This window comes from Protopterus annectens, chromosome 8.part0 (genome assembly GCF_019279795.1).
Source record: "Protopterus annectens isolate FY-2018-M chromosome 8.part0, PAN1.0, whole genome shotgun sequence".
NCBI classification, from domain to species: domain Eukaryota; kingdom Metazoa; phylum Chordata; order Ceratodontiformes; family Protopteridae; genus Protopterus; species Protopterus annectens.
This window is the reverse complement of record NC_056741.1, coordinates 530,220,808-530,234,138: the sequence shown is the minus strand read 5'-3', so window position 1 is coordinate 530,234,138 and position 13,331 is coordinate 530,220,808. Positions and strand designations below refer to the sequence as shown.

General features: G+C 40.0%; 1 protein-coding gene across 1 annotated transcript in view; it reads right to left on the bottom strand.

Moving 5' to 3' along the window:
* The window catches only part of CERS2 (ceramide synthase 2), a 1,576,758-nt gene that overhangs the window by 1,244,726 nt on the left and 318,701 nt on the right, over positions 1-13,331 (bottom strand). The window contains exon 4 of the mRNA XM_044080039.1: positions 10,870-10,987. Within this exon, the coding sequence (XP_043935974.1) occupies positions 10,870-10,987 (118 nt within the window). The remainder of the gene's footprint in view (positions 1-10,869; positions 10,988-13,331) is intronic.

Genomic DNA, 13,331 nt, shown 5'->3' with positions numbered 1-13,331 from the left:
GTCGTCATGTATCACCATTTCCAGTTACCTAAAGCAGTTGATATTTAGCAGGTGTAGTCAGTGTACAAAAGGTAATTTTCAGCATTTAAGGAAGCCAAAAATCAAAGCATGCACAGTTTAGCTGGGATCACACCAGTTGTTCTTTCAGCTTTTCCCGGGTTAGGGGTCGCCACAGCGGAACTCCAGTCCACACCAGTAATGGTTTAAAACTGTTTTAGAAAGCAAAGTAGAACACCAGACTTGAAAGCAATTTGAAACCACCCCCAGTATCATCATCTTACCATTGCTATAAGGCAGCAAAACAATATCCACATACAACTACAACATAAGGAGATAAACAACCTCAACAAATTCCAAGTACAAACTTATTTACAATAGTCAGCTAAGTAGGAGAGACACATTTAAAAAACTGCCTTGAGGAAGCAGTCTCAGAATTTAACAAAATATTTCTAAAATTTCTAAACGTATGAAATTAAATGGCTCCCATCAGAGCACAAATGGATAAAATCTAATCCAGCACCTTGGCAAACAAAACAAACAACTTATACTCATCGGGGACAAAACTTGGAAATAAAGGTCACACAACAAATCTCAAAGCAGCTAGCAAAACTTCAGACATCTCAGAAACAGTACCAAACATTGTATTAAAACGGGAGAAAAAAAAACAAACCAACAAAACCAAAAGCTCTTCTGGTCATCACTGAAAACTGGTCACTGTCAAACCACACCAACACCATTAGTGAACAGCAATGACATTACCACCCAGTTCAACAATCCTTCACCCAGTCGGTTTCATCTCTTGTGAAAGATATCCTTCCTCTTGCTTCCCCTATAACATATTCCGTTAAATGACCTCACAATATCCTTCTCCTTAAAACCTGTCCCTAATTTAAAAACCAAACAAATTTCCAAAATCAAAGTCCAGCTGCAAAAAAAACTTCCAGGTGATGACATAAAAATGTCAAGACACACTGGCCTACCTTGTCTTCATGTTTATTAAACATTCTATTACAGACATCCATATCTCAACCCTCTGGAAAAAATCTTCACAAGGATGCAAGTTCAACAGAACTCTCTAACTACAGACCTACCTGAATGCTCTCTTCCTTATTAAAAAGCCTACAAAGATGTATTTGCACACAGCTCAGAGTAGACTGTTGGTAGTGTGGTGCACACAGTCCCAACAAGGCTTTTGTCCAATAACCACAGAGATGCTCTTCTCACTTCACTAATACCAGCAATGATGCAAACTGCAGTTCATTTAGTCTCATCCATCTTCTCTGACAAATCCAAAGAATTTCAAACTCTCATCCTAAATAACTGCATGAACTCTTCTCCCTTGGCCTCTCACAAACTATGCTATTCTGATGGCTACCTTAAACAGGTTGTAAAAATGGCAATACACCATCTCAAAATTCCTTCCAGTCCCTGCAGGTATCCCCCCAAAGCCTTAATTCTTGGTCACGTCTACTCAAAATATTTATAAGCAAGCTCCATTCAGCAACCAAACAAGCTACCATCATTCAGTATGCTGATGACTCCATCCTTCTCTGCACTGCAGCAAGTCTTAAGACTCCAATCAACCAATCATCCTCTTCTTTTTTCAAATCCTTGCTAATCAATGCAAACCTTCTCTTAAACCGTAAGAAAAGCAAATGAATGGTATTCATAAACAAAATTCTCTAACCTAAAACATCCTTATAACATTAACCAAAAATACTACCACAGAAAATGAAACCCAAACAAAATTAGGTGCAACCACAAATAAAAATCTGAAATTTGGTCAGCTCACACAGCAAGTCAAAAAAGTACAGTTTTGTACCTACCATAAATGTAGATGTTCGAAGATCCACATTGCTGCAGTCCTTACACTTGGGTAGTCCGCTGTCCTCGGTCGGCCCGAATATCAAAGTATAAGGCTGACGTCGGTCAAGGCGCATTAGACTGACATCAGGACGTCAGGGTACAAATGCGCATGACCGACGTCATATCCTCAGTCTTTTCTTGCCCCAGATGTCAGAAGACCCTAAAATAAAGGTCAAAACCAAACGACAGCAAACAACCAACCAACCACCCTTGCACTAAAAATATATACCATATATACAAAATACACAATATATACAACCCAACCCACACAACCGCCTCTAACTACAGAGGGGAAGGAGGGAGGGTAAATTGGACTGCAGCAATGTGGATCTTCGAACATCTACATTTATGGTAGGTACAAAACTGTACTATGTTCTTCATCTCACATTGCTGCAGTCCTTACACTTGGGTAGAATCCCAAAGCAGAGGTAAGGGAGGATGGCAAAACTATAGAGAAGCAGGGGCTGCCAAAATGCCCTGTAAAATAGCAGTGGCAAAACCAGCCCTAGATTTAGAGTAAAGTGGAAGGTGATAATGCTTAGAGAAAGTATGCACTGAACTCCAAGTAGCTGCCTCCAAAATATCTTTAGTTGCCACCCCTTAAAAGCTGTCAAGTGGCAGTAGCCCTAGTGGAATGAGGCCTAATCCCAGCTGGAATCTCCTTGCCATGATGGGAATAACAGAAAGCAATGCAAAACCCAATCCACTTAGAAATAGTTTGTTTTGACACAGGCTTGCCCTGAGAACTCAAAGCAAAAGAAACAAATAACTGCTGAGACTGCCTGAACCCTTTAGTTCTGCTCAAATAATATCGCAGCTGCCTGTGTACATCTAAAGTATGCAAAATCTTTTCCCCTTTATTTTGGGGATTTGCATAAAAAGTAGGCAAATGAATAGTTTGGTTTAAAGCCACACTAGAAACCACTTTAGGCATAAAGGAAGGATTAGTACACAAAGATATCCTATCCTTATGGAAAATTAAGAAAGGCTCAACCGCCATAAGGGCCTGCAATTCAGAAACCCTTCTTGCAGAGGTAATGGCCAACAGAAAAGCAGTCTTCCATGATAAATATTTCAACTTGGTAGTAGCTGCAGGCTCAAAAGGTTGTAGAGTGAGTTTCTCCAACACAAAATTGAGATCCCAAGCAGGAATAGGAGCTCTACGTGGGGGTCTTATATTCTTTGCCCCTCTAAGAAATTGCTTGAACAAAGGATGAGAAAACAATGGTGGGTCACAATCATAGTGAGCCGAAATTGCTGCAGCATGAACCTTAATAGAAGAGAAGGACAAACCTTTGTCCAGTAACTCAGTAATATATTGAAGAGCCATACTTAAATTAGGCTCAGAAACATCAAAATCCTTTGCTGCACTCCAAAATAAAAATCTCTTCCATTTATCTGCGTACACTTTCCTTGTACTAGGCCTTCTAGCTCCCAAAATAACATTCAAAACTTGCTGTGGAAGTTGAGACCTTCTATGGTTCAAAACAGAATATGCCAGGCTGTTAGGTGAAGAGAGTGAAGCTTGATATTGAGTAAATGACTGTCCTCCTGAGACAACAGGTGTGGAATCGAAGGCAAAGGCCATGGAGGCTCCCGTACCAGACTTCTCAGTAATGGGTACCAGTGCTGTCGAGGCCAATCTGGAGCTACTAAAATCATCTTTGGCTTGTCCTGTCTGACCTTCAGAAGTACCTTTGGGAGGAGAGGCAGAGGTGGAAAGGCATACACATGAAGATTGCTCCAATTGAAAGAAAGAGCATCCACTTTCCAAGCTGTGGGATGAAACCTTTTCGTGCAAAACTTTGGCAGCTGGTGGTTTAGTGGAGAAGCGAACAGATCTATGTCTGGAGTTCCCCATGACACTGTCAATTTCCGAAATACATGAGGATCCAATTTCCACTCGTGGGGATCCATAATTCGTCTGCTCAACACATCTGCTAAGGAGTTCTGTGCTCCCGGCAGAAACCTTGCCTGAAGATGTAGCTGTAAACTGAGAGCAGTCTCCCACAAAATCATTGCTTGCCTGCATAGAGGATAAGAATGTGTTCTCCCTTGTTTGTTGATGTACCACATGACAGTTGTGTTGTCTGTTAGAATCAACACCTGCCCTGGAAGAAGTAAATCCTTGAAAGCTATTAATGCAAACTGGACTGCTAACATCTCCTTCAAGTTGATATGTAGATGTTGTAGTCTGGCAGGCCACTTGTCTTGTATCCACTTTCCATTTAGATGAGCTCCCCAAGCTTTGTCTGAGGCATCTGTCGTTAGAATCTGACTCGCCTCTGGCCGGGTCACAGAGAGTCCCTTGTTTAGGTGACATTCCTGAGCCCACCACAAAAATTCCTTTTGAATGCAAGGTATTATTTGAATGACAGTGTCCAAATCCTGGCAGTGCTGTGTCCATACGTTTTTGAGATACCATTGTAGCTTCCTCATATGCAGTTTGGTATTGGGAAGCACCAGAATACAAGATGCCATGAACCCCAAGGCTTGAAGGACTGTCCTTGCAGTCAGCCTGGACTGATGAGACAATTGATGAAAGTAAAGGGAAAGATTCTTTTGTTTGTCCGGGGTCAAAAAGGCCATCTGAGATGCTGTATTCAGTCTTACACCCAGAAAGCACATGTCCTGAGAGGGTACTAGACTGGACTTTATTTCGTTCACAGAATACCCCAGGCATCTTAGCACTGCTATCACATATTCCAAATGATGAAGAAGCTCGTCCCTTCCTTGAGCCAGAATCAGGCAATCGTCCAAATAAGGATAGATCTGTATTCCTTTTAGCCTGAAGAAAGCTATCACTGGAGCCAGAACTTTCGTGAACACTCTGGGCAGTAGATAAGCCAAAGGGCAATGCAGAGAACTGATAATGAGAAGTCCCAGCCCGAAAACGCAGATACTTTCTGCAACTCAGTCTGATAGGAACATGAAGGTAAGCCTCCTTGAGATCCAAAGTTACCATCCAGTGATCTTTGCCCAGCAGAGGTAAAAGCTGTTGTAACGTCAACATCTTGAACTTGGGAATGTCCAGATAAGTGTTGAGGATAGATAAATCCAAAATTGGTCTCCACGTGTTCCCCTTCTTTGGTACTAGGAACAGGCGAGAATAAAATCCTAGGCCCACTTCTGGCATAGGGTCCGGCTGTATGGCCCCTATCTGAAGTAACAGAGAAATTTGTTTGTGAGCCTCTATCCTTTGCTGAGGAGGAACGTCTGGCATGCCTTTGAAAGGAGGCAAGGTATGGAAATAAAACCTGTAACCTTGGTGTATGATATCCAATACCCATCTGTCTTGGGTAATTAAACTCCAATTTTCCTTGAAAAGAGCCAACCTTCCTCCCAAAGTGTTGCCAGACGAGAAGGCTCTGGCAGCTGAAAAGGTAGGTCATTGGGTCTGTTTACGAAAGGACTGACCCCTGCCCTCACCCGAAGACTGTGCAGGTGAACTCCCTGTTCTAGGCCGGAAAGAGCCCTGAGCTCTGCCCCTACCACGTCTAGATCTACCCCTAGACTGGGAATCATAAGAAGGATACGTCCACCCCTTGGTAGGCCAATTTCTACTAAACTTCGGAGGCTGAACCTGCAAAAAATCTTTAACAGTCTGCATAGACTTAGCCTGGTCTTCCATTTTCTTTAAGACTGCCTCAACAGGTGAACCAAACATCACATCAGATTGTAAAGGAGCATCTAAAATCCTTGTCTTAACATGGTCAGACAAATTCTGATCCCTCAGCCAGGCGTGCCTGCGAAGAACTGACCCAGTGGCAGCCACCCTAGACGAGGCCTGTACAGCATCAAAACCACATTGCAAAGAATGCTTACCCACCTGTTCAGAAACATGTACTAAATATTGTAACTCTTTACAGTCAATACCTTCCGCCAGAGCATCTACCTTAGACTTCAATTGAGAAAGCAGATAGTTTTGGTATTTCAACATGTGAAACTGGCAATTCAAAGCCCTCATAGCTAGGGTGGAAGAAGTATAGACTTTCTTTCCCCATCTATCCAAAGCCCTGGCCTCTTTATCTGGAGGAACCGGATTTTTAACAGAAGCCTTAACACCCTTAGGCCCCTGACTAACAGTTTCTGGGTCCGCCCTAGGACTCTTAAAAAGATACTTATGAGCTTCAGGCACCCTGTAATACCTATCCGGCTTAACAGGAGCAGGAGGCAAAGAATCAGGATTAAGAGAAGCCTCTGCAAACACATCTTCCACAACATCCAGAACAGGAGGTATAGCCAAAGGCCTATGCTGGGGTAAAAACAAAAATTCCCTAAGCCTTTTCCTGGAATCAGAGAAGTCCTGACCTTCCCACTTAAAATGCTCCCTCATGGAATGAAGGGTCTCTGAAAAAGAAAAATCTTCAGGAGGAGAAGCAGAAGGAGTAGAATCATCCACATCAGAATCAGAATAAGGAGAATACTCCTGCAAGTCTTCAGCCGAAGACTCTGAAACATCCGAAACCTGCTCAAAACTCCCCAACTCAGGTTCCACCCTAGGTCTCTTATCAGGAGGGGGCAAAGAACCTCTAATCAAAGTAATCAAATCTTCTGCCATTTTAAGCATATGCTTCTTGGGCACAGAACCTGAAGAACTAGGGGTGACACCAACTGAAGCTAAACCTGGCCTGCCTCTGGGAGAAGCCTTGGAAACAGAAGGAGAGGGCCTAACCACCCTAGGAAGGGAAGGGAGTACAGTAACCTGAGAGGCCCCTTCAGCCTGACCTGCCTCCTGAGAGGCCACATCCTGCAATAACAAAGTCTCCCCCTGGGACTCCAGAGAAACCTCCGGCGGAACCCCCGGCTCCACCGACACCTCTAAAGAACCGGCGTCCGGTACAGACGGTTCTTCTTGTCTAGGCTTAGCTGCTTTGTCCTTGCGCTTCTTCGAAGCGGGCGTCGGAGCATCCGACGGCATATTATAATTGCACCGCTTCCCGAAGACTAACCTGGCACAATCTAACCTTCTCTTAATAGTGCGCTTATTGAATCTAGCACAAAAGCGACACCCAACAACGTCGTGCTCAGGCCCTAAGCAAGGAATACACAAAGTATGATAATCTCTATGCGGTATCTGTTTCCCACAAGAAATACAGTTATTCACTTTTTCTGACATCCGGTAAACCACTGAGGCAAGAAAAAACTAAAATATTCCCCAACGGGGTACTTAGCCAACTTTGACTCTGTCTGAAACTCATCGAAAAATTTCAGAACGCCAACCGGCACTTGCAACGCTGCTTCTGCATCGGACCATGCGGCAAAAAAGACTGAGGATATGACGTCGGTCATGCGCATTTGTACCCTGACGTCCTGATGTCAGTCTAATGCGCCTTGACTGACGTCAGCCTTATACTTTGATATTCGGGCCGACCGAGGACAGCGGACTACCCAAGTGTAAGGACTGCAGCAATGTGAGATGAACATCAGCAATAAAGAAATAAATGGGACTTCTTTACTGGTGAAATCCATTACCAAGTAATGCAGCAAGGAAAACAGTTGCCCAGTCCAACCTCCTTCTCCCAAGTCCTATATGCAGAGATATGCTACAATAATGTAGCAAAGTTTGCAGCAAACCTCTCATACAGAACTCACCACTGTACTGCCTTAAAAAGTACAATCTAAAGCATCCAGTATACACCAAGCTAGTTAAAATCCATCTATAACCCTGATAACTGCCCTCCCTAAAACCATGCTTCGGCAGTACTCACCATGCAGAGACTTACTCTCTTTTGATAAACTTCTGGCCAAGGCAAAATTTAAATGCTGTACGAGATGCTCTATATTACCTATGCTACCAATCTTTAGACATAACTGACAGACACTACTGGTTTATACACCGAGTTTCACATTACTTCCACCATCTAATTTTGTTTCTGTATCTTTGTCATAGTTTCCAGTATACCACTTTTCCATCACTGATGCTGTTAAGTGTGAAAGTCACCCTTTGTTACAAAGGCAACCAGGTTTGCGGATTTTCCTGGTTACACTGAAGTTTACTTTACAAACTTCCATTCCCTGTTTTTCCCCTTTCTCAAATCATCACAACTGGCACATTTCTGCTTTTTTGGTCTCTCTTGTAACCCCCCACCCCCAGTGTCACCTTTACAGTTTTCCTCCGTGGATTTTCATTCTACATGACAGATGAAATCCAAGACTCTCACATATTACATACACAGTAAACTCTGTTAACCAGAACTTAAGCAACCGGCGCACTCAAAGCAACTGGCAAAAATGAAATACAGTACAATTTTCATGTGCTGCACTTTGCCGCCCACCAAAAACGTACCTTACATTTTTAGAGTTTTAAAAAGGAAGGTAGAAAAATGCTCTCCCCAACCTGAGAAAAAGCCGAACCAAACAAATCGTATAAGGTACAGTATTACTAGTCTATTTTTAATGGCAACTCTGAAGCAACCACAGTTATCTGGCATCTACCAATCTCTAACAAATATCAAAAAGGCAAACCAATGTTAAAAAGGGGAATCCATCAACCCACACAAACATACAAATACAAAAGAAAATGTCATAAGCTATAAACTGATCAAAATAACTAGCTATTTAAAAATATTTTCTAATTACATCCACTGCTCATACCATTAGAAGTCAAAGAGTTAAATTTTAAGAGAACACTCATACCTTATGATGTAAATGATTTTTCAAGGAACTTAAACATCTAACATTCCTCCCAACTTTTTCTAAAACAGACTATTAACCCCTTGATGTTACTTCTATGTATTTTAATAAAATGCACTGCTGAAGGACTAGTTCTTTCTGCATTTTTTATATTTTAAGTGCGTTCTTTTATTCTTACAGAAAAGGAGCTTGGTTTCCCATATATAAAATAAGTAACAGGGACATCTAATAGCATTCAACAGAATACTCCCAATACTTTCTAACACTACTGACAATCTCATTAGATAATTAACGTTTTTTTTAACCAACATTAAGGTTCCCTACTCTAGGAACCCAAGACTGCACAGAATTGGTTCCCCACAACTCAGAATGAGACGAGGTAGATGCCTGCCAACAAGGCTTATAAACCACACTACTAAAATAGCCTTAAACTTATAAAAATGTTTTGATGTAGAGGTTTTCTACCAAGAAATTTTTTCTAAAGGAACACAGATACTTACCTCTATGAAATTCACTTTTAGGGAGAGATAAAATGAAATGTTCATGTTGAAAACAGTTGTTGTGGCATCTTTCGGCTTTTCCCAGTTAGGGGTCGCCACAGCGAACTCCGGTCCGCTAATGACTGGCAGTAGATTTTTACGTGCCGACTTGCCGGGCCTGATGCACAGCCTTCAATGAAGGAACGCCCATTTACGGATGTCGCCACATAGAAGACGCTGTAACTGAAAACTGAACGGGGCAACGTCTTACTGTGAGGCGACAACGCTACCGCAGCACCACCACCGCAGTCATGTTGAAAACAGTATAATTAATTGAACAAAGAAAATACAGGCTGACCAAGTATACCAAAAACAGACATGAGAAAAAAAAAGATGTGAAAGTTGAACCTACTCTTCCCTAATTCATCCACAAACATTTTAGAATCAAAGTCTTTCCCTTATAAGTATCGAGCCACTAATTTAATAAAAACAACAAACCACCTGCTGAAAAATTTTTTAGAATAAATTATTCCCTTTCAAAAAGCTCCATGAATAAATATGCAGGGGAAAAGGGGGCTCCCAATGCAGCCCCTTTAACTGGCTAAATACCATTTCAAACATAAAAAAAATCACTACTTAAAAATATATCAAGTCACAAAAATAAATTTATCTGTAGAGAATCCTTAAAAAAAAAACTGCAAGGTTGCCTGTATGCCAAACTTATGCTCATTCCTAGTATAAAGACTAGTGACATCCACTGTCAACCAGTACACACTGTATTCCCACATAAATCCTCTAATTTTTTTGCAAATAAAGAATGGCACTCCCAATTAAAAAAAAAAGTATTTTTCAGTGTCATTAAGAGGAAAGCCGAAAGACACAAACAAATTAAGATAAGCACTAATCATTTGGACACCTTTTCAAATATAGTACTAACAAACACTGCAGGTCTAGCAGGCAAGTCATCCAAACGTTTATATATCTTGGGTAAATAAAATGACACTAATCTAGTCTGTTTATCAAATAACTTCATTTATACATCCCTCTGCATAAAGCAGCCTAACACCCTTATCTAAAAGTTCTGGAAATCCGTCTAACATTAAATTACATTTATTAAATGTTTCAGGTTATGTGGTAGCATCATTAAGATGATTTATGCAGATCTTACAACACTGTTGAACATTCAGTACAATTACCTTTCTCCTTTTACTCCTTTTACGTTTGTTTATTCTGCTGTATAACTGCTGCCAGGATACCTCCAAAGATTTCCTCTGACACAAGTGATGCAAGAAAAAATAGGATTTAATTCAGAGCCTGGAATACTCCTTTCCAAAGTACTTCGCCCCTTTAAGAGTTCTCCAATTTCTTGCAAATGACACCTTTACTAAGTACCAACTTTCCACAAAACTTAAAGTACTCAAGCTTTACAGTTAAGTGTTGATAAAAACAACAAATGCATACCTCGAATATAGTCAAGCTTTTGCACATATTAAATTCCTGGTCTACTGCAATTCAAAATACCAGACTGCACTACAAATCATACCTGCACAGCTGCGTTTATGACCTATTGGGTCAGACATACTATAAACATCAAGGGGAGGACAATGCCACGTGATCAGCTAAACCAAAAGAAAAAAAAATGAAGCAACTAATTTCTATTACTCAAAATATTAAGTGCTGCTGCAGCTTTTCTGCACATTACCTTAAGATTCTGTAAGAATACGCTTTACACAATGTACATTTAGCAAATTTATTTGACCAAAAGCATCAGACCCTGCAGAGACTACAGCTTTAAGCATTTACTAAATTTAATATGTGACAGCACAATTCATTCCCTTCCCTGTCAGTGAGTAAAATCCAACATCTTGTGAATGTAGAAACTCGTTACCTGTCTTGGATGTTTTGCTGTTGATGTATAAAATTTTTCAAGGACTGGGTTGGGTGTTGCTTTTAACCGTACTTTCTCTTTAATATTCATAAGTCTTGCTAATGGAGTGCCTATAAATCTGAAAAAGAAAATGGAGAAAAGCACAATGTAAATACAGAACAATCTGTCAGAAGGCAAAACAGAAAGTTAAAGTATATTTTAAATGATTTATTGGCTAAAAAAAAAACAATGCAAGGTCAGAATAATTAGCTAGCATTCGAGTACAAAGCACATATACAAGGTAAACATTTTCAATGATCTTTTTAACTCTCCCATTCAAACCATCAGCAAACTGCTGAGGCAGGGCAGTATATCACAGGCTTACCATGTTCCTCCAATATCAGTAATTAGCTAGTCACTAGTCAGTCCCCAATTTACATAGACACTACCTTTTAGCAGCATAAATTTCATAGCTCCCACCTCAAGAAATATACTCCCTGGACCTCAAAGTAGCAAATCAGCTGACTCCTTGACAAAGAAAAAAAAAGAAAAAACGCATCACTTCTAATGCAGATTATAGGAAATCTGACCCCGGAGGACCCAAGTATTACAGCCAACCATATTAGTCTCTGCTATTCCAATATATACCTGTTACTGAGTGACTAATGAATACAGCAACTGTGCAGGCCAATATAAGGAACTCAAAAACTTGTTATACATGGACAAATGACTCAGTGTATACAATAATCATTTTGTTTTAGCTTTTTCTTTATATATTTGACAATAGTTGATCTGAAATGTCTAACTGAGCTACAGCACTTTCAGCTGAGGCCCAAGGAAGGAAAATTCCACAAAAGTACATAGATTGTTTTCAAAAGTAGCATTTTATGCAAATATTACAGAAAAATAATGGTAAACATGATTACAAGAATGTTGCCGTTTGTTGAGACTACAGAGAGCATGAAGAAGTTACATTATGCAAAAGCATTCAAGTACTCAAATTTGCAGAATCTGCAAATTTATATCTGAATACAGAAGCCAAAATGGACAAATTCACCAACTAAACATCTATACCGTTTCACTAGATCCATATTTAAGCTGTATATGTGTCAAATGTGACTAGATCCATATTTAAGCTGTGTGTCAAATGTGCAAAAAAACTAGCTAAATGAAATTTAGATTGAAAAAAAACTGAATGACCTGTGTTATTTAGATACACAGCTGTCAAGTGAGTGACAAAGGAAACAATATTGTCATCTCTGGGGGCAAGACATTTGACAGAAAACCCAAAATGTTGAAATGCAATAATGAAGAAACCACAAAATACTGAAAATTAAATTGGCCCCTTCCCCACTGTGTTGAGTTGGTGTTTTTATATTGTGTGTGTGTGTGTGTGTGTGTGGAGAGACAGACAGAGAGAGAGAGAGACAAAGACAGAGAGAGAGAGAGAGACAAAGACAGAGAGAGAGAGACAAAGACAGAGAGAGAGAGAGAGACAAAGACAGAGAGAGAGAGAGAGACAAAGACAGAGAGAGAGACAAAGACAGAGAGAGAGAGAGACAGACAGAGAGAGAGAGACAAAGACAGAGAGAGAGAGAGACAAAGACAGAGAGAGAGAGAGACAAAGACAGAGAGAGAGAGAGAGACAAAGACAGAGAGAGAGAGACAAAGACAGAGAGAGAGAGAGACAAAGACAGAGAGAGACAGAGACAAAGAGAGAGACAGAGAGACAAAGACAGAGAGAGACAGAGAGACAAAGACAGAGAGAGACAGAGAGACAAAGACAGAGAGAGACAGAGAGACAAAGACAGAGAGAGACAGAGAGACAAAGACAGAGAGAGACAGAGAGACAAAGACAGAGAGAAAGACAGAGAGAGACAGAGAGAAAGACAGAGAGAGACAGAGAGAAAGACAGAGAGAGACAGAGAGAAAGACAGAGAGACAGAGAGAGACAGAGAGAGACAGAGAGACAGAGAGAGATACATAGATATATATATATAGATATATACATATATATAGCTGTATATATAGATATATATATATATATATATATATATATATAGATATATATAGATAGATATATATATATAGATATATATATAGATATATATATATAGATAGATATATATATATAGATAGATATATATATATAGATAGATATATATATATATAGAGATAGATATATATATATAGATATATATATATAGATATATATAGATATATATATATATAGATATATATATATATATATATATATATATATAGATGGTTCCCATTCAGAAGCCTGAAACATCATAAGCCTGAAAATCAAAATCCTGAAACCAAAAGCCTGAAAATTCAGAATCCTGAAAACTCAAAATCCTGAAAGCCCAAAATCCTGAAAGCCCAAAATCCTGAAAGACCAAAATCCTGAAAGACCAAAATCCTGAAAGACCAAAATCCTGAAAACACAAAATAGACATACTGATGTCATTGTGGCTTTG